We start from the raw sequence: 25966 nt of genomic DNA, 5'->3' as shown, positions 1-25966 counted from the left end.
GTCTTTGTTCTTACTTGAAACGCCTCAAAACGCCACCTTCTGTAAGCCGCCGAACTTTCTGGTAGAATTTTCGGACGTTTTCCCTATTGGTCAGCATCTCAAGCTTCTCGCGCTCATGTATTTAGGACTCTCGTCTAGTTTCTTCCTTCCAATAGTATGTCCCTATTCCCGTTTCAGCTACCGGTAGCGATCCTTGTATAGAATCTACACCAAGAAAATTATAGGGTGTTAGGGTAAAAAGTACATTAAACTACAAAATTCACTACCTCCGAAACGAAGCATTTCACACTTCCGCTCCCATGTGATTTTTTGTTCCTATCGCCACCTCCACGTACCCGTTCCCACGAAAATCGTTTTTGAATCTTTTGAATTTCGCCTGGCACCAGAGAGCAATTTTCTATGCACATTAGCGATAAGTAATGTGTTTAAAAAAAATTAAATTAGAAAACAAAAAACTATTTTTAGTGGTTTTCTTTATTTTTGGGCCGGTTTGCTCGTAATATTTAAGAAATTGAACTCGTTTTAGACAACCACTAGAGATAAATGTAAACTTTTACAAAACAAATGAGGCATCTGCCAGTCCAACGAACGCATTAATCCTGTTAAAGAAAAAGGAACTCAAACTATTTCTACACAAATCAGCCTTCTCGGGTCTCAGGTTCCGACGAAGTTTCTTGTCTAACACTTGGTCTTTTACGTCGACGTGGCAAAACCTTTCGCATTGTTCGATCAACATCGGTAACCATCTGTGCGATGACGTCCTCCAAAGCGACTTGACGCGCTGTTAAACTTCAAATCGAATCGAAATCAATTGAGTTGACACAACACAACACAATCTTGAGCAGAGTCATGAAACTCGTGATTAAATGGAACAAAATTTGAAAATATCGGTAATCCATTTATTTATTTCATGCCATTCGCAACGCATAGTAGTACTCGGTTTTAGCGCTCATTCAATCACGAATTTATTCGACTCATAGATTAATTCCAAAATATTACCGAGTAATCGCCGCGGAGTTCGCATCTTGAATTTGTTGTTTTTGTTGTCCGATGGGTTCTAAATTACTGGAATAATATTTGAGTAATCCTTAAAATTTGTATTCCACAATAATACAAGGGCACACTTACTCTGGTGCATCATCTTTGCGATGCGAAGGTTTTGCCTGATCTTCTGGTTGTGTTTCATCCTGCGGCTGCGCGCGGAAACATTTGGGGCACCATCTATGTAGCAATTTGCTTACATAAAGTAATAAATAATTACGGCCTCCCTTAACCTCTCTTTTCACAGTACTATAGGTATCATTAATAATGGCCAAGAACATATTCTGAAATTCACAAGTGGGATTGCAAAAGGAGGCATTTATGTTTATAAGATTTTTTTTTGTTTAATTTAACAGTGAAATACTGTACCAGTAAAATGAAGAAAACCAGGAATATATAAGTGATAAAGTAGATTGGACCGAGTATGCGATTTGCCCTTTCGATAGTCTCATAATTAAAGTCACCCAAAATCATGCGTATCATTGTTAGTAATGATTGATAAAAGTTGCGAAAATCATTGTGTTCATTGCCGAATAATAACAGACCCAATTCAGCATAGGCCAGAAAGACAATGATGAACATAACGCCGAAGCCCAAGAGATCACGAAAACACTGAAGGAGAAAGTTTAAGATTAGAGTTGCTGCCACTTCCTAATACTTATAATACTGATGCACTGAAGCCTTTACTTACGGAACTCACGGTCACATAAAAATGTCTCACTGTTGAATGGAAACTAATGAATTTAAATGTTTTAATGCAAACCAAAAAGGCACAAATGGCCATCATATCACGATACATTAAATTCCAAAAGCAAAACGTATCCAACGCCAGAAACTCATTTGGCTTTTCTTCAACCCTTTTGTATAATAGATTCACATAGAATGGATGCCAGATATTGTAGATCAGCGTGAAATATGCTAACTGTAAAAAAGGTGGGAAAAGTAATGTAAATGCAAGTCAATATGTCTGGCATTGGCAAGCAAATCTGCTATACATCTGTATGTACAGTAGGGCGGGTCGATTTAAAAATCACTCATTGCTCTGTGAAAATCGTATTCTAGAGATCAAAATACGAAACTTTGCCGAAGGAACCATACCTCTAAAACGAATTCTGATGTTCCCCAATTTAAAAATATCACCATTTTTGGCCTTTACAAGAAAAAATCAGCTAAATGGCTATGTTTTTTCTTTATTTTTAATTTATTTATAATAATATTTATTATTTTTTTATAATAATATCTATTTTTTCTCTTAAGAAATTTATTTAGTCAGAACATATCGTCCCCTTAGTATTAAAATAGCCTATAAATTTTTTGATGTTTTGAGAAAATGAATTTCAAACTTTTTGTCGAAAGTAGCTCTCACTCAAATCTCGTTATGTCTGTAAATATTTATTATTTTTTGACTGACGTTTTGACCCACTTTGTGGAACTAGAATTTGACAAAATTTTGACCACATATAAAATCGACGATGGAGAATCCAAAAATTCAATAAAAAAATAATAGCCTATGAGCACATAGGCTATTGTTATACTAAGGGGACGATATGTAAATGAAAAAATTAATTTAAGTGAGTTATAGAAAAGAAACTAAAAAGTTCGACCCAAATTGGGGGACATCAGAATTCGTTTTAGAGGTACGGTTCCTTCGGCAAAGTTTCTTATTTTGATCCCTAGAATACGATTTTCACAGAGCAATGGGCGATTTTTTTGCCTCCCCACAAATCGACCCGGCCTAATGTACAGTCTGTGTCAGAAAAGAGGATACTCGGTTATTCATGAAGTATAAAAGATACATAATTAAAATTTGGTTTACATACCCTACGATCAAAAAATACCAGGAAGGTGATGTTGACTGTTTTTTTCCATTGCTAAGACGTAGTGCACCATGAGTCTTCTTCCGTTTTGAAGCGTTTGAGAGATGCTGTACGTCGCAAACGGCCGCAAATGTGGGCAAACAATTCTTGGATTTTGCATAATGATAACGCGTCATCGCAACGAGCCCAAATTGTGCTGGATTATTTGACCAAACACCAAGTAAATACCATCGTGCAAGCACCGTATTCACCTGATATGGCTCCGTGCGACTTCTTTTTGTCTTCTAAGTTGAAGTAGATTTCAGTGGATGAAGGAGATCAAGGAGAATGGGACGAAGGAGCTGAAGGTCATCCCTTTGTCGGCCTACCAGGGATGCATGGAGGACTGGGTTAAACGTTGGCACATGTGTGTTGCTTCAGACGGGTCATATTTTGAAGGAGATAAAATAAATTTGCCTGAACTTTAACTCTGCTTTGTTTTATTTAAACATTCCCGATACTTTCTGATCATAGGGTAAAAGTATGTACAAAACTACGAGTCGCAATTACTCAATAAGCCGTATAGTCTTCTTCGTTGTCGAGTACAGTCTGGCATCTTCTTGGCATGCTTTGAACTAGCTTTTCTGCGTAGGTCGTCGACAAACAGGACTAGATTTTGCGAACTTGATGAACGAGTTGCTTTAAATCATGGACTGGGCTTTCGGCAAGATGCGTTTTCATAGTTCCCTACACATTTTCAATGGGGTTGGTGTCTGGGGACTGGGAAGTCCAGTCCAATACTGTGACGCCGTTTTCTTGTTTTGTTGTGGAGCGGTAGGATATGTTCGCCTCCTTCGGTCGTCGTTCGATGGTGTTGACACTCACATAAGCTCCCTTTTTAACAAGAATTGTGAGTGCTTGGCGTAGTCCCAAAGAAGTATCGCACTTAAAAAGTTGGACGATCACTTTATCCTGCTCTTTTGTCGTCACTCGCTTCAAGCCGCGCCCGGAAAAGTCATCAACATTTTTGTACACCTTATACCGTTTATTCTACATCATAACAAGCTTTTTTGATTTTTTAATTACTTTTGCAGCCGAGGCGTAAGATAATTTCGGCCCTTTCGAATGCCTGCATAAAAACACCGTCTCGAAGTGCTTCGCGTACTTTTCACTCAATTTTGTTTGATTGCGTTTACGGGAAAGTTTCGAACGGCACTAATCTGAGTTAGCATTGGCATCGTAGCCGTTGAGTGGGACTATTATGCACCAAAAAGCAGGGCGAAACATATCTTGAAGCTACAAGAAAAAACCGGTTCTTTTCTTCTGACACAGACTGTATGTACAGTGCCTTAAATAACTATAGCACTGGGCTTATTGGCAAGTTTTGGTAAATTATTTTTTTCTTAATTGATTCAAATAATTTTTTTATAAAAATAGTGCATATTCAAAAAACCACCAGTTTATTTCGTAGGGGAATAAGTTCATAGCGTTTTTAAATTTTCTTTTTTTTTTTAGAACGATTAGTTCGTTGTTTGACAAAGGGTAAGTATTCATTCGATAGAACTCTTTCTGATGTACCTACAAAGTTAAGTTAATTGTATTTTTGAGCTATCAAATTTTTTATTAGTTTTACGGCTTAGAAATGGAATACCCAGGAGGCAAAAGTCAATACTTTCGACACCTGCTCTTTGATTGTCATCGAGGTCAAAAAGCTGCCGAAGCAGCCCTGAACATTTGCGACGTGTATGGAAAAAGTGTCATAGGCGAGTCTACAGTAGAGAAATGATTTCCGAAGTTTAAAAATGGCTACACAGACGTCGATGACACGTCCCGCAGCGGAAAGCTTTCTGAATTCGATGAACTGAAAATGAACTGCTATCATAAAACGATTCTCAATCACCTTCATTCAATGGGATTTACCAAAAAAATTGGGAGCCTCGTTGCCTCACGAGCTCAACCAAAAAAAAAAAAGAAAACAGACGCCCTCAAATTGCTTCTCAGCATCTCGCCCGCCATCGACCAACACGCCGTCATAAACAGTCACGGGAGATAAGAAATGGTGCCTATATATCATTATAAAGCAAAGAAAGAAGTGGGTGGCTCCAGGAGATACGCCAAAGCCCACAGTCAAGCCGGATCTTCATCCAAAGAAGATCGTGATATGTGTTTGGTGGGCATGGTGCACTGGAAAATGCTCGAAAGGAATGCCACGGTCAACAAGTATGTAGCTCTACATTGCCCAGCTACAGCGCGTGATTGAGGCTATTCGACTGAAAAGGCCTGATCGACATGGCCAAACCATACCCCTTCACGACTAAGCTAGGCCCTATGTTGCACAAGTCGTCAAAGCCGCTCTTCAAGAGCTCGAATGGGAGTTCCTTTCGCATCCGCCGAACTCTCCGGACTTTGCACCGAACGATTATCATCTTTTCTGCACCCTATCCAACCATTTAAAGAGCGTTACTTTCGATAACAAAGAGGTCCTTAAAAATTGGCTCAACAACTGCTTTGACACCAGATCAAACGATTTTTGGCGGAACGGTATCCACAAATTGGTCGGGAGGTCGGAAAAAGTTGTAAAAAATGACGGAGAATATATAATTGATTAACTTATTGATATAATTATTGGTTTCTGTTTAAATAAATGTCTTCGGCGTTAATTTTATTCCCCAACCTATTATCTACAAATTAAGAAAAAAAATCAACAAATTTTCATCAAAACTGCGAATTCGAGCAAGTTTCAAATCGCTTTAATTTTATATTATATGTATATATATTTTTTTTGTGCTGACGCTGTTGGGCATTCTTTTTTTCATATAAAAAAATGTTATATTGGGAAAATGCACAAGACCGTTGGCGAAAAGAAGAAGCTTATAATAAAACGAAAATGAAATTCGTTCATAAAAAGAGCGTGGCATCTCCTATGGATGAGAAATTTTAAGTAGACCATCATTTTGGAACCATAAGTCACAAAGCATTAAAAGCCAGTGGATGGGACAACTCAGGTAGATAGCTCGTTCTGGCGGTCACGCAAAACTTACGACTATTAATTTGATAATTTTTTTCCAATTTTCTTAGTTTGCATTTACTCCATCTTATTAATAAAATATAATACAAATTTATCACAAAAATTTACATAATTCGAGAGAAAGTTTCGATTTCAAACGATTATTTATTAGTTTTTTATAAATAGTAAATAACGAAAACCATCTTAATTCAGAGCAGCGACATAATGTCTCTTCTTCCATTTGTCTTATTTATTTTATAATTGTCGTTCAATTATTTTTGTATTAAATTTAAATAAGATCACACAAAATTTAGAATTTTAGTATCTGAAACCCGCGTGTACATTGATTCCGCTAGCCCTTCCACAGCTGCGCACGAAATTTTTTCTACCCCGACCTTTTTTAACTTTTCTTTTAACTCCGTCCATCTGTCTTGGCTTGTAAATAGCCACTTTGCGTGTCATAATGTGCCAAAGATGCGCCGGTGGATATTCGTATGCATAAGTCCGGAGAATTTCCAAGCCAATCCATATGCGAAAATCCAATAAAAATAATAATTATGAATGTTAAGAACGTTAAGAATGCTATAAATAATATATCTTGGTGTTAACTTGCAGATTTGTTGTCATGACTTATTACGGAGTCGTCTTGGCGTACGCATTTTGAGATTTCCCATATTGAGAGAGGCAAAACGGTGTCCTCTTCAAGTTGGATATATATTTTTGCAACCATTATTCCGTCCAAAGCCAAAGAACCGCTCATGAAAAGCATTCCAAAATCATCTGACATTGAGGACGTTTCATTTTGCTTATTACACAAATGTCCTGGCACCTATCGTTTTGATGGCGACGCACGCGGCGATGTTTTGTACATATTTAGTTGTCTAGGTGCGTAATATATTAGAAGAGTCATTCTTTGAAACTTCGTGCAGTATGTTTAGGGTCATTGTCTTGTTAGAAAACCCAATTTTGCCGCAGCCCAAAGCATTCTACTTATGGCTTAAAATGTTGCTTAACATACTTTTAAATGTTAGATGCAGTTATAGCTGTAGCTTCCGAAACCATTACGCTACTACCGCCATACTTGCCAGTAGGTAACAAATTCTTCATTTCCATATACGCATTTCTTCTCTTCCACAATTTAACCCGGCCATCACTTCCAAATATACTGAACTGTGATGCGTGAGTAAATAAAAATGTAGAACAGAAATCCCTGTGCCTGTGCAAACTCAAGCCGAAGGCGTCTTTTATGTGGTATCCTGCGAAAATATCCGCTAATGTTAAAATATATTTTTATAGTTCATGGATGAATACTTTTTCCGCATGTCACGACGATACGTTGGACCAATTTCCGAACACTAATTCTCGGATTTTGGTTGATTTCACTCAAAATGCAGCTTACATCTCTTCTGAACAGCTTCTTTCGGCGACCGGTTCGCTTTTTATTTTCACACGAATTCGTACGAATTATGAGATACGTGTATGTACGTTCCCTATGATCAGAAAGTATCGGGAATGTTTAAATAAAACAAAACAGTGTTAAATTTTAGGCAAACTTATTTTATCTCCTACAAAATATGGCCCGTCTGAAGCAACACACATGTGCCAACGTTTAACCCAGTCCTCCATGCTTCCCTGGTAGGCCGACGAAGCTATAACCTCCAGCTCCTTCGTCAGATTCTCCTGGATCTCCTTTATCGACTGAAATCTACTTCCACGAAGTGGTAACTTCAACTTGGAAGACAAAAAGAAGTCGCACGGGGCCATATCAGGTGAATACGGTGCTTGCACGATGGTATTTACTTGGTGTTTGGTCAAATAATCCAGCACAATTTGTGCTCGGTGCGATGCCGCGTTTTCATCATGCAAAATCCAAGAATTGTTTGCCCACATTTCTGGCCGTTTGCGACGTACAGCATCTCTCAAACGATCCGATGGCGCTAAAAAGTGACAATCCTTACAATCCTACCAACATATGAAAAATATATGGACCGGTTCCCACGTGCGCGGTTCGTTTAAATTAAACATTCCCGGTACTTTTTCCTCATAGGGTATGTATTAGCAATCATGACTTGTCAACTGAAATTTTTGAATAGTGGTACTCTTTACAGCTACTTTTTTAATGTTTGCTTCGCTTGAGTGAGCCAAAGCAGATGGATGTAGACTTTTGTCATACCGCCTTTTTGTTGTTTTGTTAATAATGTTTTTATTATAAAGCCAGTGAAATAATTCAATTTTTGTAAATTTATGAATAAATATGAATTCCGAAAAAAAAACTTCTGGAAAATAAGAAAATATGCTGCTGTACAAGGGGCATTCATTGATGGTGGTGGCAGTAGACCAGTAACAATTTTTTGCTCGTTTGATTGTCAAACAAAGTATTGGCAAAGTAGAAAACAAAAAATTAATTGGCTTTGTTTCATTCAGGGCTGACAGCAACATGGACACGGCGATAGGAAAACAAAAACAAATCAGCTGATTTTTCGATACCATCTTTAATAGATTCGCCTTGCTGTTGAACCTATGTGACTTAAATGAAAAACTTAACATTTTAAACTTTTTGACGTGATAACGTCTTATTATTCGATGTAGCCGGCTGCACGCACCAAAAAATGGTGTTGTTGACTTTATAACGTGATTAACTTGATCAAATCCATTGCGATTCCATTTACCTCCTTCTCTATATCCATACAAAATGTCTATCAAACAAATAAAATTAAATTTTTTTTTTTGAAAAATGCAACCATTCCATCAGTAATTTCTTATGACGTTGTCACTATCGTAAACTATCGTCGGTAAACCGACTTTACAGACAACCTCTTTTTATTCAAAACGAGTACAATTTGTGCTTGTTGTTGTTTTAACAGCATAGGTAGCCCTGTCTGTGTAGGCATATCATCGGTCGCCTTCGTCTAGCTCATCTAGGAGTAGGCCCATGAAACATGCTGTTTCGACAGGTTGGGTCCAAGGGGTTAGATGAGTCGGTTTGAGGGGCATGTGAAGAGGTGGTTAGTGTCGTACGGGGTACTTTCACATGCCGGACATGTATTTGGTATGTCGGGGTCGATTCTGAATATGTAAGAGTTTAACCTGCTACAGTATCCAGAACTTAATTGCGCCAGTGTTACACGAGTCTCACGGGGAAGCTGGATCTCTTCATCTGCAATAGGTGGTGGTTGGACTCCGATTACGGCATTCACAGGACGGGAGTTCATGAAGGTGGTAACGGTCTCCCGGTGAATATCGTTTATTGACTGTCTAAATACTGTCCGGTCCAGTAGGTTGCGGTCAGTTTTGTCCTGGATTTCGTCAGAGTAGTCTAAGATGTGTCTCCTGACGTGCCTTGGAGGCGGCTCAGGCTCAAGCAGGTGTCTGCAGGGGTGAAACCTGCGGTAACATCCCAGCAGGATCTGCTTGCTGAGCAGTTTGTTGCGCTCCGCTACTGGGAGCATTTGTGCCTCGTTATGTAGATGTTGTATCGGAGACATCAGTAGGCACCTGGTCGCTGTCCGAATGGCGGTATTTTGACATGTCTGCAGCTCTGTCCACTGCGAATCACTAGTTCCAGGCGACCAGACAGGCGCAGCATAGTTTAGAACCGGCCGGCCAATTGCCTTAAGTGTCGAAAGCAACAATTCTTTGTCTTTGCCCCAAGTGCTGCCGGCCAGCGATTTGAGGACCTTGTTGCGATTTTGGACTTTTGTGGCAATTGCGGTTGTATGCGCAGAGAAGGAGGCCAAGCTGTCAATTTGTGCTCGGCATGCCCGCCTCTACTCCTGATACGTATACTCAATATTTTCTTTAAATTACTTGTTCTTAGAAGCTGCCTCATTTCAACAGCATTAATCAGAAAGTACGTAAATAATAATGCCCTTAAATATTTTGCCTATCATTTGATGCAGGACTCGAACCCAGCCCTACAGAATGCTAATCACGCACAAGGTTTACGTTTGTATTTATGTGTTCACCCCGTGCGACAACGAGAGTGCTGCTAGTATTGCGGACAGATATGTATGTAAATAGAAAAGCTTCGAGCCTTTTACTTACCGCAATTATCCAAAAGTCTACAAAGTTCCATATTACGCGCACATAATTCGCCACACCCATATGATGTAGTTCGAGGATTTCAATAATTGTGTAATATATAATGAAGAGATAAAAGAGGATGCCTGCCACAAATACCACTATACCGTCCTTCCAAAACACCGAACTTGTTTTGACTGATTGTATGCTATAGGTAGGGACAACACCACCGGTCGGTGGTAATTCGGCAACAAATCTGTTAGGAAGAAAATAACGGTAGATGAAGCATTGAATCATACACACATACATAAACATCATAAACATACAACGGCCACTCACTTAATATTATTCATTAAATTTTTATTCGCATTGAAGAGTGTAAACTCAATCATAAACAAACGGGAGGCGCGATCCAGCCACATTCTCTTCTTCAAATCTGCCACAATTCGCTGATTCTCTTCATAATCATAGGTTAAGTCCTTCACAAAACCGCCACTGTCATAAATGGTGATCTTACCCCAATACGGTAGAGCTTTCAATTCATTCAGCGTCTTATATTTAGCACTGCAAAGTTTTTAGTACACACAAGCACCTTTATTTAGCAATTACTATCTTTGGTTTACCCCATAAATTCAGCGGACGTATCCTCATTGGCTTTCGAATAGTCGGCATAGCACTTGTTGAAATATCTGCCAAACACCTCGTGCACATCGCAAGTATCCGCTTTCACACGTATCTGACGCAGGCGTGGTGGTCCCAATACTACATTTTGGGTTAGAAAAATAAGCTCCTCTTCAGGTGCGCGTCGCCTACGTTGGTTTGTTTGTTCGCTCTCAACGGCATCATCATCATTTTCCTCGCCATGTAAATCGGGTATACATTTACTTTGCAAAAACTCCCACAAATCATCTAGTGTAGCCAAATTTTCAAATTCAAGATCAACTTCATATACTGGCGCATTGACATCGCGGTCTACGAATAGATTGTCGATGGTGTCATTAAAAAAATACATTGACAAATTACGCGAAGATGCGGCCACTGTTAACCGAAACCAAATTAATTTGTATTTTTTATTATTTTCAAATAGTCCTAACATAATTTTAGAATTCTGCTCACCTAGAATCGTCACCGCCAGAAAGCACATGTAGATGCAGAACTCGATCAGTGCTGAGCGTGCGGCAGCTTCGTTTTCATATTTGAGCCGGTGCGATTTCTTTGTGGCCTTCGATAGCGCAGTTTGTCTGCCTTTTGTAACCTCTTTTTCCATTTTCGACAATAAATTCAAGAAATGAAAAATTTAATATGCTTTCTGTTATTTTTTTTTCTTTGCTCAATAAAGTGACACTGAGCTCAATTCACAAGAAAAAATTGTTTACGATAGAAAACACATTTTTACTCAAGGCAAATTTAAAATGAATTTGATTTGATTTAAAAAAAAAGAGTTGTATTTATATGTAATATTTTTTGCATTATTCATTCAGTGATTGACTGTTTTAATGTCGATACACATACCTATATAAAAATTACTATCCTAATAGAATTTTTCAGCAAAGAGCAACTACCACCCGCCAATACCAGGCACCGACCGCAGACTGACGAATCGTCAGCCACTTGGTATATACCAGTAGTGCCAACCTAATCTACTCGGCATGCTTCCGATACTCGTATTTAACAATCGTAGGTCCCAGGCAGCAAGATACCGTCATGGCAGCATTGCACTTTCGTCAGTCTTTTCGGCGCTAGCTAAATATAATATGATACCTACATGCATGGGTATTAATATTGAGGCAGTGAAAAAATCATGTTAATGGATTTTTTGTTCTTATTAAATTTCATTCTTCTTCTTCTTAATTGGCGCTATAACCGCTTACGCGATTTTGGCCGAGTTTAACAAAGCGCGCCAGTCGTTTCTTTCTCGTGCTAACCGACGCCAGTTGGACACACCAAGTGAAGCCAAGTCCTTCTCCACCTGATCTTTCCAACGCAGAGGAGGCCGCCCTCTTCCTCTGCTACCACCAGCTGGTACCGCATCGAATACTTTCAAAGCCGGAGCGTTTGTATCCATTCGGACGACATGACCCAGCCAACGTAGCCGCTGGATCTTTATTCGCTGCGCTATGTCTATGTCGTCGTAAAGCTCATACAGCTCATCGTTCCATCGTCTGCGATATTCGCTGTTGCCAACGTGCAAAGGTCCAAAAATCTTACGCAGAATCTTTCTCTCGAACACTCCAAGCGTCGCTTCATCGGATGTTGTCATCGTCCAAGCTTCTGCGCCATACGTTAGGACGGGCTTGATGAGAGTCTTGTAGAGTGTTAGTTTTGTTCGTCGAGAGAGGACTTTACTACTCAATTGCCTACTTAGTCCAAAGTAGCACTTGTTGGCAAGAGAGATTCTACGTTGGATTTCAAGGCTGACATTGTTATCGGTGTTAATGCTGGTTCCTAAATAGACGAAGTCTTTTACAACCTCAAAATTGTAACTGTCAACAGTGACGTGGGTGCCGATACGCGAGTGCGCCGACTGTTTGTTTGAAGACAGGAGGTACTTCGTTTTGTCCTCGTTCACCACCAGACCCATTCGCTTTGCCTCTTTATCCAGTTTGGAGAAGGCAGAACTAACAGCGCGGTTGTTAAGGCCGATGATGTCAATATCATCGGCATACGCCAGCAATTGTACGCTCTTATAAAAAATTGTGCCTGAGCGATTAAGTTCTGCGGCTCGCACGATGCTCTCCAACATCAGGTTAAAGAAGTCACACGACAGGGAGTCACCCTGTCTGAAACCTCGTTTGGTATCAAACGGCTCGGAGAGGTCCTTTCCAATTCTGACGGCGCTGTTGGTGTTGAGCAACGTCATCTTACATAGCCGTATTAGTTTTGCGGGGATACCAAATTCAGACATCGCGGCATACAGGTAACTCCTTTCCGTACTGTCGAATGCAGCTTTGAAGTCGACGAAAAGATGGTGTGTGTCGATTCTCCTTTCATGGGTCTTTTCCAAGATTTGGCGTATTGAGAATATTTGGTCGATGGTAGACTTTCCAGGTCTGAAGCCACACTGATAAGGTCCAATCAGTTGGTTGACGGTGGGCTTCAGCCTTTCACACAATACGCTCGCTAGAACCTTATATGCGATATTTAGAAGACTAATCCCGCGGTAATTGGCACAAATTGCAGGATCGCCCTTCTTATGGATTGGGCAGAGCACACTTAAATTCCAATCGGCAGGCATGCTTTCATCCGACCATATTTAGCATAGGAGCTGATGCATGCACCTTACCAGCTCCTCGCCGCCATGTTTGAATAGCTCAGCCGGCAGTCCGTCGGCGCCCGCGGCTTTGTTGTTCTTTAGCCGCGTTATCGCTATTCTCACCTCGTCATGATCGGGTAGCGGAACGACAATTCCGTCGTCAACGATTGGGGTATCGGGATCTTCACTTTCTCGGTGACATGCGCAGCTGTCACTGTTTAATAGGTTCGAGAAGTGTTCCCTCCATAATTTAAGATTGCTCTGTACGTCGGTCACCAGTTCGCCGTCTTTGTTCTTACAGGAAAACGCCCCGGTCTTAAAACCTTCTGTAAGCCGCCGAACTTTCTGGTAGAATTTTCGGGCGTTGTTCCTGTTGGCCAGCATCTCAAGCTCTTCGCACTCACGTATTTCGGCCTCTCGTTTCTTCTGTCGGATAATACGTCTCTCTTCCTTTTTCAGCTCTCTGTAGCGATCCCACATGGCTCGCGTTGCGCCCGATCGCAGCGTGGCTCTATAGGCGGCATCCTTTCTTTCTGCGGCAGCATGACATTCCTCGTCGTACCAATTGTTTTTTCGGGCTCGCCGGAATCCGATTTCTTCTTCGGCGGCGGTACGTAGGGAATGAGAAATGTTGCTCCATTGTTCGTGGATGCCGGTTTGTTGGGCAGTACTCTCTGAGAGCAGGAGTGAGAGTCGAGTGGCGAATCTTCTGGCTGTCTGTTGTGATTGCAGCTTTTCGAGGTCGAACATTCTTTGCGTAGGTAGATGCACGTTTTTTGCTGCACAGAGGCGCGTGCGCAGTTTGGCTGCAACAAGGTAGTGATCCGAGTCAATGTTGGGTCCTCGGATCGTACGTACATCTAATACACTAGAAGCGTGTCTTCCATCTATCACAACATGATCGATCTGGTTTCGCGTTTTTCGATCAGGGGACAGCCAGGTAGCTTGGTGTATCTTTTTATGCTGGAATCTGGTGCTGCAGACTACCATGTTTCGGGCCCCGGCGAAGTCGATCAGCCTCTGTCCGTTACCGGATGTTTCGTTGTGTAGGCTGAATTTTCCGACTGTGGGACCAAAAATTCCCTCCTTGCCCACCCTGGCGTTGAAGTCGCCAAGCACGATTTTTATGTCGTGGCGGGGGCAGCGCTCATAGGAACGTTCCAGGCGCTCATAGAAAGAATCTTTGGTCGCATCGTCCTTCTCTTCCGTCGGGGCGTGGGCGCAAATTAGCGATATGTTAAAAAAACGGGCTTTGATGCGGATTGTTGCGAGACGCTCGTCCACCGGAGTGAACGACAGTACTTGGCGACGAAGTCTCTCTCCCACAACAAATCCGACACCGAATTTGCGCTCCTTTACATGGCAGCTGTAGTAGACGTCGCAAGGTCCTATGGTTTTCTTTCCTTGCCCCGTCCATCGCATCTCTTGGATGGCAGTGATGTCAGCCTTTACTCTCACGAGGACATCAACCAGCCGGGCAGAGGCACCCTCCCCATTAAGGGACCGGACATTCCAGGTGCATGCCCTCAAATCATAGTCCTTAGTTCGTTTGCAGGGGTCGTCATCAGTATAGGGAGGTCTCATCCGAGGCTTTTTTAAAGTTTTCATTGGGGGCGATTTTTAAGTGGCGGGTCCCAAACCCAACGCACAACCAGCTATCCTGGAATGTTTCGCCTTCTCACTTTAGCTCACTCCCGAACGGGTGTTCGGAAGCTACCCAGAGGATACGTGGGCTAATCCCGGCCGTTGTGAGCTGCTTGAACCATATGCAGAAGAATCGTCCTGGCCACTCCCAAGTGAATGGCGATCAGTAACTTTCCCCACTTGCGTGGACTTCTACACATGGAACCATCCTCCATTTCATTAGCTCCCGAAAAAGACGTGTGTGTGAATAACGAGCAATGCAAAGATTGAAAGCACAAAAATTGGAATAACATATTTTTTGCCCTCGAGTATCCAACCTTAACGTGTAAGCTGAGAGCTGCGTGAGGATCACGCCAAGGCATTATTAGGCGGATCCGGGTAATAATAGTAGTATTTCAGTTAACTTATTTATTAAATCAAGTTAACCCTTTGAAGCAGGTGGCAACTACCTCAAAATTCCTTTTATTTGACACTTTTACTGTAGTATTTTAATTATTTAGTGTTAATTATTTAATGAATTTTATTTCCTTTTTTAAACAGGTGGCAACCACCTCAAAATTCCTTTTATTTGACACTCTTACTGTAGTATTTTAATTATTTAGTATTAATTATTTAATGAATTTTATTTTATTTTTTAAACAGATGGCAACCACCTCAAAATTCCTTTTATTTGACACTCTTACTGTAGTATTTTAATTATTTAGTATTAAATATTTAATTAATTTTATTTTATTTTTTAAACAGGTGGCAACCACCTCAAAATTACTTTTATTTGACACTTTTACTGTAGTATTTTAATTATTTAGTATGAAATATTTAATTAATTTTATTTCATTTTTTAAACAGGTGGCAACTCTGTTCAAAAATTTAGTCGAAATTACGATTTTTTAAACCGCTTTTTTTGGTACCCTTACTGTTATATTTTATCTGTTTAATTAGTTAAACTTCAACATAATTTTTCAAACAGGTGGCAACACTATTTAAAAGTATATTCGTAGCAAGGATTTTTCATACGACTTTCGGGTGGCAGCCATGTAGTAGTATACCGGTTAACTTATTTATTAAGTTCCATTTAAGCCCCTTTCAAACAGGAGGCAACTATCTACAAAAATATTTTCTAAAATAAACTGTCTGAAATTTCTTTCATTTCACATGAATTTTTTAATTATTTTTGTTAAATTGTTTGCTGTTGCTTGCCCATCATTCGTTGGTCAGCCGGTGGCGTAAAAGCACCAAAACAAACCGAAGTTATATCCAGAAGAAAATTGAAAAAATTTTTATTTTGAGTCGCAGGACTTTGAACGCGTTAAATTTGCCTATATGCATACAACAGAATGCAGAGGTGAGCCAACATAAGACCGTTAACCGGCTCACACCGATTTGACCGAATCAGCTGATTTGCTGACGCAACCGGGGTTATGGCAGCGGTTTTTTTACGAAAAAACTGAGATTTTGTTGCTGATATATGAAAATAATCAATGCAGTCATTATTAAAGTAGCTTCGTTGTCATCTGAACAACGACTGGCTGGACGAGTGTGTGAATGCATGTGAAATGAGCGGGCACAATTTTACGGCCTGTTTTTGAATAACTTTTTTAATAAAAAAATGATTTTGAATGATAAAAATCTTTATTTTGACATTTAGGCGCTCCTTTGCTTGGCTGTTTGTAGTGTCAATTATGATTGACGTATGCGGCCATTTTGCAAAAATTACTGCTTCGACACCATGATTCAATTATACAAGGTTAAGTAAAGTTTGACAACTGATTTCGGATGCTACTAAATCCATTGATGCAATTTGGAAGCAAGGGAAAAACGGGAATAAGTTTATCCCCTTTCTGAAAATGTAGTAAAAAATTGAAAAAGGTCGTTGTAAGCCATAGAACAATTTTATGTTATTTTATAACTGGTACTTAATTATTTATATTTTTAACTTAACTATTCCCATGGATTTGTGTCATATATATATGTATTTTGACCATGCATCGGATTGGAATCTATATGTGCCACTTGTAAACCTACACTGAAGTAATAAATAAAACAAATAGTGGAAACTCTTAACAAGGAAAAACCACTTTTATTTCGTTACGTCCGCTAATCATACATTTGATTTTTTAACGAGATTACCTGCAAAGTTACAAGTATAAAATCTGTGTTAAAAAAGATAAATTTATATATACGCAGAAACACAAGTAGACGCCCAAACAATAAAAGCGTAGCTACAATTATAATCAAATTGAGCTCTGCTGCAGATCGCTTTCAACTCCTGAAAGCTGTAGCTAAATTCTGCAAAGATAAGAGACGAGCACTTTCTCTTAGTGATGTCGGCGTCAGTATTGAAGGGAAGCTATTTATCCACGAATGTCTTGCAAGAAAAAATCGCGAACTAATGCGTTTGGCTATGCAGTATAAAAATCAAAAGCGTCTAACGTCAGTTTTCTCTGTTCGTGGTCAAGTGTTTGTTAGAGCTCGACCCCAAACTGATGCTGTAATTACAATATAACTGAAAAAAACGAGTATAGAGAGCATGGCAACTGCTAATATGTAAAAACAAAAACATTTATGCGTTATATTATTAATGTTATGTCTGCGTTAAATTTATTCTCTTATTTATCATTTATGTTTATCAAACTCTTTGCTTTGCATTGTAATCATTTTTATTTTAGTATCATTTCTATTTCGTTCATCTCATTGTTACTTTTCATATTCTTGGCTTTACAATGTAATCTTTTTTATTTTTATCTCATTCCTATCTATCTCATTATCCCCTTGCTTTATTTAAACTCCTTCACCGATTTAAATGTAGACCTTCTTTGTGATAATTTTTCTTCCAGGAGTTTGATAGATCGTTTCCAATCATTAGGAATTTCCTTAATCAATGAATATGCTACTCGCTTTGCACCCCACTGCAAACCAAGTCTTTTGGATGTATTTTGCGTCAGTGACAGAGATTACGTCAGTCATATTGATCAGCTTCCTACGGCTGGGGTTTTCGACCACGAGTTGATATTCTTATCTTACAACATCCAGTTCAACAGACCCAATCAAGTAAAGGAGATATTTTTTAGAGACTTTAAGCTTATTCAGCATGATCTCTTAAATAAGGAGGCTGCCGAGCTTAATTGGAATATGTGTCGGTTATTCACAACAGTGGATGAAAAACTGCAACATTTCAATGCTTTAGTCAGCTATCTATTTGATAGGTTTGTTCCGTTGCGTAAAGTTAAATTAAAACTTGTTAGATCACTCATTGTTCCTCATGTATCATACGCTGAATTAGTATATTGCAGGCTTGATAATAATTCGAAGCAAAAATTGCAAATCGCTTTAAATAATGCAGCGCGTTTCGTGTTTGAAAAAAAAAATCAAATAAATTGAAATTGAAATTGAAAGATGCGAAAGTCTAAGCAAAATGGAATAGGCAAAACAATATTGCCTGCTAACTTTTTCAGCAAAAGTTTTAATTTCTACGCTTTTGAGTACTTTTTCTTTAGAATTTGCTCTGAAATAAAAAGTAGCTTTTCCAAGAGGACAACACGGATTTATTAAGTAGCTTCAAAATGGCTAACACAGGGTGAAATTAGGCTACTTACATCACCTTTAATTATTGCTTCATGCTTCGACACATTAGTGATTTTGTTCTGGTGTCATATACAGGGTTTGATTGAAAAGTAATGAGCCTTCCCGCGCGGAGCGTCTGCCAAGCGATCAACCGAATCTGCTGGTGGGGGGAAATGATCGTTGGACCTTCCCCTTCCACTAGAAACCGGTCCCAGTTCGCTGGCAACAGCGATGCAGTCAACATCGCTACGCGCGTGAAAGCTGTTTTAAAAGTGTATTAGGATTTTGCAGTGGCGAAAATGCAGCGATCGTTGGAGCAACGTTACTCGATCAAATTTTGCGTAAAGCTGAACAAAACGAGTACGAAAACCATTGGAGGCTTACGGGGACCAATCTCTGTCCAGTGCCCAGGTAAAACGGTGGCACAAGTCGTTCAAGGAAGGCCGAGAGGACGTCGAAGGCTAACAGCGATTTAAAAGAAGTTTGTACCTCTAGGAAGCACTGTAAATGCGGCATTTTACAAAGAAGTGCTCCTTCGGCAGAAAAACCGCGTCGCCCGGGTTCGGCCCGACCTAGTCAACAATTGGACCCTTCATCACGACAATGCGCCGGCGCACACCGCCTTCCTCTGCACCTCTGCATTGGCCAAGATAGGGGTTGCGGTGCTTTCCCTCCCTCCCTACAGCCCAGACCTGTCCCCTCCGAACTTCTTCTTGTTCCCGCGTCTGAAAAGAAAGCTGTGACAACCAAAATGAACGCGATTCCGGCGGATGGGTTTGAAAAATGTTTCCTGCAGTGCAAGGACCGCTACCAGGGTCCTATTTGACGCACAAAGGTACTATTTTGAAGAATATTAGTCATATAAGCCAAAAGGTTTAATAAAACTGCTTAAAAAAATAAGGCTCATTACTTTTCAATCAAACCCTGTACTTTTGGTTTCGTGAAAATGTCTGATTTTGTGCCGAGTAATCGTCATTTGCGGAAAGTGTTGATTTTCCTCTTTCCCTCGAAAAAAACGGCGGCTGAAGAGCATCAAAAGCTACAAAAAGTGTATGGAGATGCTGCTTTAAGTGAAACAACGTGCCGAGGTTGGTTCCGTCGCTTCAAATACGGTGATTTTAATGTTGACGACCGTCCACGTGAAAGAAGGCCAAAAACCTTCGTAGACGCTGAATTGGAGGCATTGCTCAATGAGGATCCGTGTCAAACGCAAGAAGAGCTTGCTTTAGTATTAGGAGTTACCCGCCAATCCATTTCCAAGCGATTGTATGTTGTGGGAATGATTCAGAAACAGTAGACTTGGCTTGCTTATGAGTTAAAACCAAGGGATGTTGAACGTCGTTTTTTCACCTATGAACAACTGCTCCAGCGTCAAAAAAGGAAGGGCTTTCCTTATCGCATCATGACGGGTGATGAAAAATGGATTCATTACAACAATCCAAAGAAAGAAAAGTCTTGGGGACTATCCAGTCATGCTTCTACGTCATCGGCTCGGCCAAATATTCACGCTTCGAAGGTTATGCTATGTATTTGGTGGGACCAACTTGGTGTTATTTATTATGAACTGTTATAACCAAGCGAAACCATCCCTGGGGATCGGTATTGACTTCAATTGATGCGATTGGGTACAGCACTGCGCGAGAAGCGGCCGCAATACGCGGAGAGGCATGACAAAGTGATTCTACAGCATGACAACGCTCGGCCTCACGTTGCCAAACCCGTTAAAATCTACCTGGAAACACTGAAATGGAAAATTCTACCCCACACGCCATATTCTCCAGATATGGCGCCGTCCGATTATCACCTGAACCGATCGATGGCACATGGTCTAGCTGACCAGCAGTTCCATTCATATGACGACATCAAAAAATGACTTGATCCGTGGATAGCCTCAAATGATGAACAGTTTTACCGCGACGGTATACGAGATCTACCAGAAGGATGGTAGTAGCCAGCGATGGGCAATACTTTCAATGATTCACTTGTAACCATTCTTTCAGAATAAAGTTGTATCAGGTATGTCCAAAGTTCGTGGGTTTTTTAAAGGTGGTTTTAAAATTAATAAAAAAGATGTTTAAAGTATTTATTAATCAATAATACATTTTCTTTCATTATTTACAATGCCTTCCCAACGTTTAGGCAAATTTTTAATTCCCTGCTCAAAAATTTTTTTGTCCTTGGAGTCAAAATACGCTTCGATATCCTTTTTTATAGCTTCTTTTGAGGAGTAGTTCTTGTTCTTGTTACTCATATGGGATTGAAGTCCAGGGAAAAAGTGATAATCACAAGGTGCATTATCCGGAGAGTATGGTGGATGCGGCATTAGCTCCCATCCGAGCTCGTTCAGCTGGCCTAATGTTTGCCTTACGGTATGAGGTCTTGCGTTGTCGTGGTGAAACAAAACTTTGCGTCTATACACTAAAGACGGTCGATTTTTGTTAAGTGCCTAATTCAGATTTGATAGCTGATGTGGAAAATAATCAGCAGTTATCGTCTGGTTTGGTTCCAGAAGTTCATAATAAACAATACCGGCCATATCCCATCAAATAGACAGGATAATCTTCTTGCGGTGAAGGACATCTCTAGGGGCCGGTTCTGGTGTTTCATCTTTATCTAACCATTGGCGTTTGCGAACAGGATTATTGTAAAGGACCCATTTTTCATCACCAGTAATGATACGGTTCAAAAAGCTTTCATTTTCAAGCCGTTGCAGCTGCTGAGAACATACATTCACTCTCTGCTGAAGGTTGGCGACGGAAAGTCTATACGGAACCCATTTTCCCAGCTTTGTAACCTTTGAACCAGGTGCCTGTGAACTGTTCCATGCGATGAATTTAACCCGAGAGCTAATATATCGACTGTCAAATTTGGTTCAGCTTCCACGAGTTCGAGCAAGACGTCGGAGTTGAAGACTTCAGGACGACCAGCGCGCGGGGCATCCTCCGCGTCGCAGTTAGCAGTTCAGAATTTTGAAAACCACTTTTGCGCAGTCCTTTCACTCACGGTATCCTCTCCGTGAACAGTGAATATTTCTGCAGCAGCAGTTGTTGCATTTTTACCACTTTTATAAAAAAAATACAAAATATGCCTCTTATACGCGTTCCCAACTTTTTTTTCAAACTAAAAGCGTCCCATCTACGGTGTAAAGTCCCACTCTTAATTACATTTCTCTCACACCACGGATTGTATTTTAGCTCTCAAAGTCAAAAAATGTATAGCTCAAATTAAAAACTTTAAATGCAGCAGGATGTACAGTTTCAAAGAAATACTTTATTTCTCAAACACTTTTGTAAAAAGTTAAACACTTCAACATATTCTAGCTGTCATAACTTCCAAAAAATTATAGTAATTTATAAACATAATTTAATGTTTAATGTTAACCTTATAATCGACATAAAACTTTGCATACATTTACGCAAACACTCAGCCTATGGCAAATCATCCAAAAAGTAGCTAGCCGGTACATATTTCAAAATCTTTTTATACCGGTCGAGTACAATGGTATTGATTGTTTGCCCGAAGGCCGGCCGCATAATTTCGAAAATTTCACGCCAGTTATTATTGAAAAGATCATGTGCACTCTCCTCCAGCTCTTTATTGCCGCCGAAGAGATTCGAAAAATGTATCTTAAAGTTGCCCACCTTGTCAATACGCGCCGTGGCTGAAGTAATGTCAAAGAAATATTCTCCATCGATTTGCTTGAGATCCGCCTTGCAGGCAATGCGATATTCGAGGTTTTCTAGTGTGGAAAAAGTTTGGTTTAAATAAGCGACGAAAAATTTCAGAAAAATAATGTGCGAAAATACTTAAAGAAGGGTTAGAGAGAGCAGAAGGGGTTAGTAATCAGCGCGCTGAGCATTTTTTTTTTTTTTGTGGAAATATTTGTTTTTAATAGTTTACTATTATATATTATATATATTTTTTTTAATGTGCAATAAACAATTTTCAAAACCCATCTGCACACAATACATACCGACAGTGGATGACATCTTGCCAGCGCTGTCCAAATTCAATATCAGTATGCGTCCTTTGACTTTGTAATCGCCTTCGACATGCACAGCTGGCGTACGCAATTTGAACTCGATCGTGTAGTCCTTGGCATTGACGCTGTACAACAAGAATTGCATTTATTTTTGCTTTATTCGAAATTAATTTATTCTACTTAGTTTGAGTTAAACGCTTACTTACGATGTTTTCAGCACTTTTGTGCCACTCATGCCATGCGCCACCACATCTTTCAGTTCGGCCTTTATGTCAGCCAAGTTTTCCGTTTGTTGTGAGAGCCTCACGCGCTTCACATGAAATGGATCGATGGGACTGAGTCCGTTCAGGCCAGGCACACCTAAAGATAAACACGACGTATAAAATCTGTATGCATTTTGAATGGTTTCCACCAGCATTTGCATGGTGCGTCCACTTACCATTGCGCCAGTTGGTAAACAAGTTTTCAAAAGCATTCGCCAGACATTTACCATTGCCGGCATCATGCAGATGGCAAGGCTGCAGAAATGATGCTGCAAAATTAAAACAAAGTTTCTAGATAAGCACGAAATTTTGCATTTTTCAAGTATCTACGCAAGTTTCTGTTTAGTCAGCATTTATTTACGTTTATCTCTCAAATATTCATGGCCACTGACGAGTGCTGCTAGTTGGCAACTGATTATGGCGAAGAACACAAAGTGAACGCTTGAAGGGAATCTACTGAGCTGCTGCTGCATAGTTGCACTGCAATCTTAAACGTCTGTTCACCAACTGAGCATGAAAATATAAAAGTCATGAATTAAATTATAAATACATACTTATATAATTTGTTCGCGGTCGAAAATTATTGTTTTGAATACTAACGAAGTCGCAGATCAACTACTTAAACATCAGACACAGTGAACAAGACAACAAAACTACAAAAACCAAAACACAAAAACACCCTCAAACCATTTCGCATATACCTACTCGCACACACGCGCACACATAAATCATAGCAAGCATAATTTTCCATACACAATTAATTTTTGTGCAGCTTTTTTTTTTGTAGTATGTAACGGGTGATTTTTTAGCTATTATCATTTTAAACAGTTGCAACTAGTTGGTTTAAGCAGCTGACGCATGTTTCGTGTTTTGTTCCACTGTCAAACATCTTCAGTTTGGTCTATAATTTAACCATGAATCGACTTACAAACGAACAACGCTTGCAAATCATTGAATTTTATTATAAAAATGCGACTTCTGTTAAGAAAGTTTATCGCGCGCTTCTTCCATTTTATGGTCAGTTTAATCGACCCACTGAAGCGGCTATTCGAGCTATTGTGACTAAATTTAGAACCAAATTTACATTATTGGACATCAAACCACCAACACTCTTACGTGGAGTGCGAGCTGAAGAAATTATCGCAGCTGTATCGGCCAGAGTTAATGATGACCATCAATTATCGATTCGTCGCCGTTCGTCGTTCGCAGCAATTGGGCCTCTGTTACTCAACAACGTGGAAAATTTTGCGAAAGGATTTAGATGTGAAGCCTTTCAAAATACAGCTGGTGCAAGAATTGAAGCCGAACGACCTACCGCAACGCAGAATTTTTGGTGAATGGGCTCTTGGAAAGTTGGCCGAAGATCCACTTTTTTATCGAAAAATTGTGTTCAGCGACGAAGCTCATTTTTAGATCAATGGGTACGTAAATAAGCAGAATTGTCGTTTTGGAGTGAAGATCAGTCAGAAAAATTGCAAGAGCTGCCAATGTACCAGAAAAGGTCACAGTTTGGTGCGGTTTATGGGCTGGAGGTATCATTGGACCGTACTTCTTCAAAGATGCTGCGAAGCGTAACGTAACTGTCAATGGTGAGCGCTACCGTGAAATGATATCCAACTTTTTTTTGCCCAAAATGCAAGAGCTTGACTTGCATGACTTGTGGTTTCAGCAAGACGGTGCCACATGCCACACAGCGCGCGTAACAATGGACTTGTTGAGAGGCGAGTTCGGTGAACATTTTACTTCACGTTCGGGACCTGTCAATTGGCCACCCAGATCGTGCGATATAACGCCTTCAGATTATTTTTTGTGGGGCTATGTTAAAGCTCATGACTTTTCAGCCAAGCCTGCTTGAATTGACGCATTGGAAGACAACATTAAAGCATTTATATGTGAGATACCGGCCGAAACGTTGGAAAGAGTATGCCAAAATTGGACTAAGCGGAGGTGCGGTCAACATTTGCATGAAATAATCTTCAAACATTAAATTATATGGACTGTACTATCGATTTAAATAAAAATTTCATGCATTTTTCTGAATTTTACGTATGTTTTTTTGAAAAACTTTCCTATAGCTCTTAAAAAATCACCCTTTAGATTCATGCAAGGTGGAGTGATGAAGAAGTTCTGAAATACGATAGTTTTACCTATTTTTTTACTAATGTCATTGCAGTCTAACTTAACTAGTTTGATTTCATGCTTCTTCATGTGTGTTAATAGTAGTCTGCAAATCTTTTTAAATTTGTTTGTGTTTTTTTTTTTGAAAATTTTCGCACTACTGGCAGTAAAAATTGGAATACTCATCCATATTTTGAAACAAAAAACTGTTATCATGGTAAATGAATTTTTCATACCTGTTTATCTTATGCAGGTATTCAGTAATTTATGTGACACCTAAGTCGCTGAATTTAAGATTGATAAGGGGTTAAGGGCAGTCAAAGGCCTGAAAAATGATGATTTTCAATAATTTTTTTTTTTTTGCTAGTCAATGGCCTAAAAACATAGCATTAGTATGCCTCGATATGGAAATAGTTGTTCGTCAATAGTAATGATTTCATGCGGATCATAAGCATCTTTTCGGTTTTCATTTAAATTTCAAAAAAAAAAATAGTAATTGTAAAAGTTATCGCTCTTTGTGTGGAGCCCGTTTCTCCAGAAGTCCCTTGCGGTGATCATCACAAGTCCTTGGAGAATCATTTAAAATCAATCGGATACGAGAAATTAGTTTTATTAATAGATAATATTGTGCCTGCTCGAAGCTTTTTGTTTCAATATTAACAATATGGCGACCTCGGGAAATATTTTTCAGATTTTTGAGAAAAAAACCTACAATTAATTATTTAAAAAAAATTGAAATTTTTTAAAAAAAAATCCTGCGATCAGTCACAAGTTTTTTATGTTTTTCTAAAGCCGTATAAATTTTATTGAAACCTACTAAGCGGTTTTTACAGATACAGTGATCACCAGTTCAAAAAACATAGTTTTGAAAAAATCGTATTTAAAGTTTTGCTATCTGCTCTGGAGTGCTCAAGCGCCCTTTGTTAATTGTTGAATAACTCCAAAAGTATTTTTCGGAGTCACTTCAAGTTGTCACACAATATTTTTAAAATATTATACTTTAATAAAATGCAAAAACAAAATCCAATTTTTTGAAAACTCTGGCACCCCTTACCCCTTAAAATTGAGTTTGTTAGAGACTATTTTTGTATGAATTGCAACAATTCGGGTATTCAGCTACTTTCTGTGGCAAAAAGTTCAACCGAACTTGGTAAAAATCATCAATCGATCCTTTAACAAATTATTTTGAAAAAACATTTACTATTTACTATATAAGTAGCATAATTATTCACTAACCTTCCGTTGAACACCTTTTTTAAAACCTTCGATGGGGCGAGTATT

General features: G+C 39.5%; 2 protein-coding genes across 2 annotated transcripts; both read right to left on the bottom strand.

The window, feature by feature from the left end:
• Positions 1 to 490: 490 nt before the first annotated feature.
• LOC128859951 (polycystic kidney disease 2-like 1 protein) lies at positions 491 to 11181 on the bottom strand. The gene is made up of 9 exons (XM_054097127.1): positions 10981 to 11181; positions 10488 to 10902; positions 10204 to 10428; positions 9889 to 10120; positions 1733 to 1963; positions 1411 to 1653; positions 1129 to 1325; positions 1000 to 1065; positions 491 to 789 (listed from the first exon to the last, which is right to left on the bottom strand). The coding sequence occupies exons 1-9, from the start codon at positions 11129 to 11131 to the stop codon at positions 639 to 641; spliced, it is 1911 nt and encodes a 636-aa protein (XP_053953102.1). The 5' UTR covers positions 11132 to 11181; the 3' UTR covers positions 491 to 638.
• Positions 11182 to 21630: 10449 nt separating this feature from the next.
• On the bottom strand, positions 21631 to 23073 carry LOC128859943 (protein takeout-like). The gene is made up of 5 exons (XM_054097115.1): positions 22929 to 23073; positions 22744 to 22836; positions 22511 to 22664; positions 22296 to 22429; positions 21631 to 22061 (listed from the first exon to the last, which is right to left on the bottom strand). Exons 1-5 carry the CDS (start codon positions 23038 to 23040, stop codon positions 21751 to 21753), a joined length of 804 nt encoding a protein of 267 aa, XP_053953090.1. The 5' UTR covers positions 23041 to 23073; the 3' UTR covers positions 21631 to 21750.
• Between the last annotated feature and the right edge of the window lie 2893 nt (positions 23074 to 25966).

The sequence above is a fragment of the Anastrepha ludens genome, chromosome 2 (genome assembly GCF_028408465.1).
Source record: "Anastrepha ludens isolate Willacy chromosome 2, idAnaLude1.1, whole genome shotgun sequence".
Taxonomy (NCBI): Eukaryota; Metazoa; Arthropoda; class Insecta; order Diptera; family Tephritidae; genus Anastrepha; species Anastrepha ludens.
This window is presented reverse-complemented; position numbering and strand designations above follow the sequence as displayed.

Coding starts and splice junctions, on each gene's coding strand:
- LOC128859951 (XM_054097127.1), bottom strand. CDS start 11,131: ATGGAAAAAGAGGTTACAAAAGGCAGACAAACTGCGCTATCGAAGGCC. Junction 1,964..9,888: donor TAGACTTTTGGATAATTGCG/GTAAGTAAAAGG, acceptor CCTTTTTTACAG/TTAGCATATTTCACGCTGAT. Junction 1,326..1,410: donor TGGTTTTCTTCATTTTACTG/GTACAGTATTTC, acceptor TGTGAATTTCAG/AATATGTTCTTGGCCATTAT.
- LOC128859943 (XM_054097115.1), bottom strand. CDS start 23,040: ATGCAGCAGCAGCTCAGTAGATTCCCTTCAAGCGTTCACTTTGTGTTC. Junction 22,665..22,743: donor GTTTACCAACTGGCGCAATG/GTAAGTGGACGC, acceptor GTTTATCTTTAG/GTGTGCCTGGCCTGAACGGA. Junction 22,062..22,295: donor CAAGATGTCATCCACTGTCG/GTATGTATTGTG, acceptor TTTCCACACTAG/AAAACCTCGAATATCGCATT.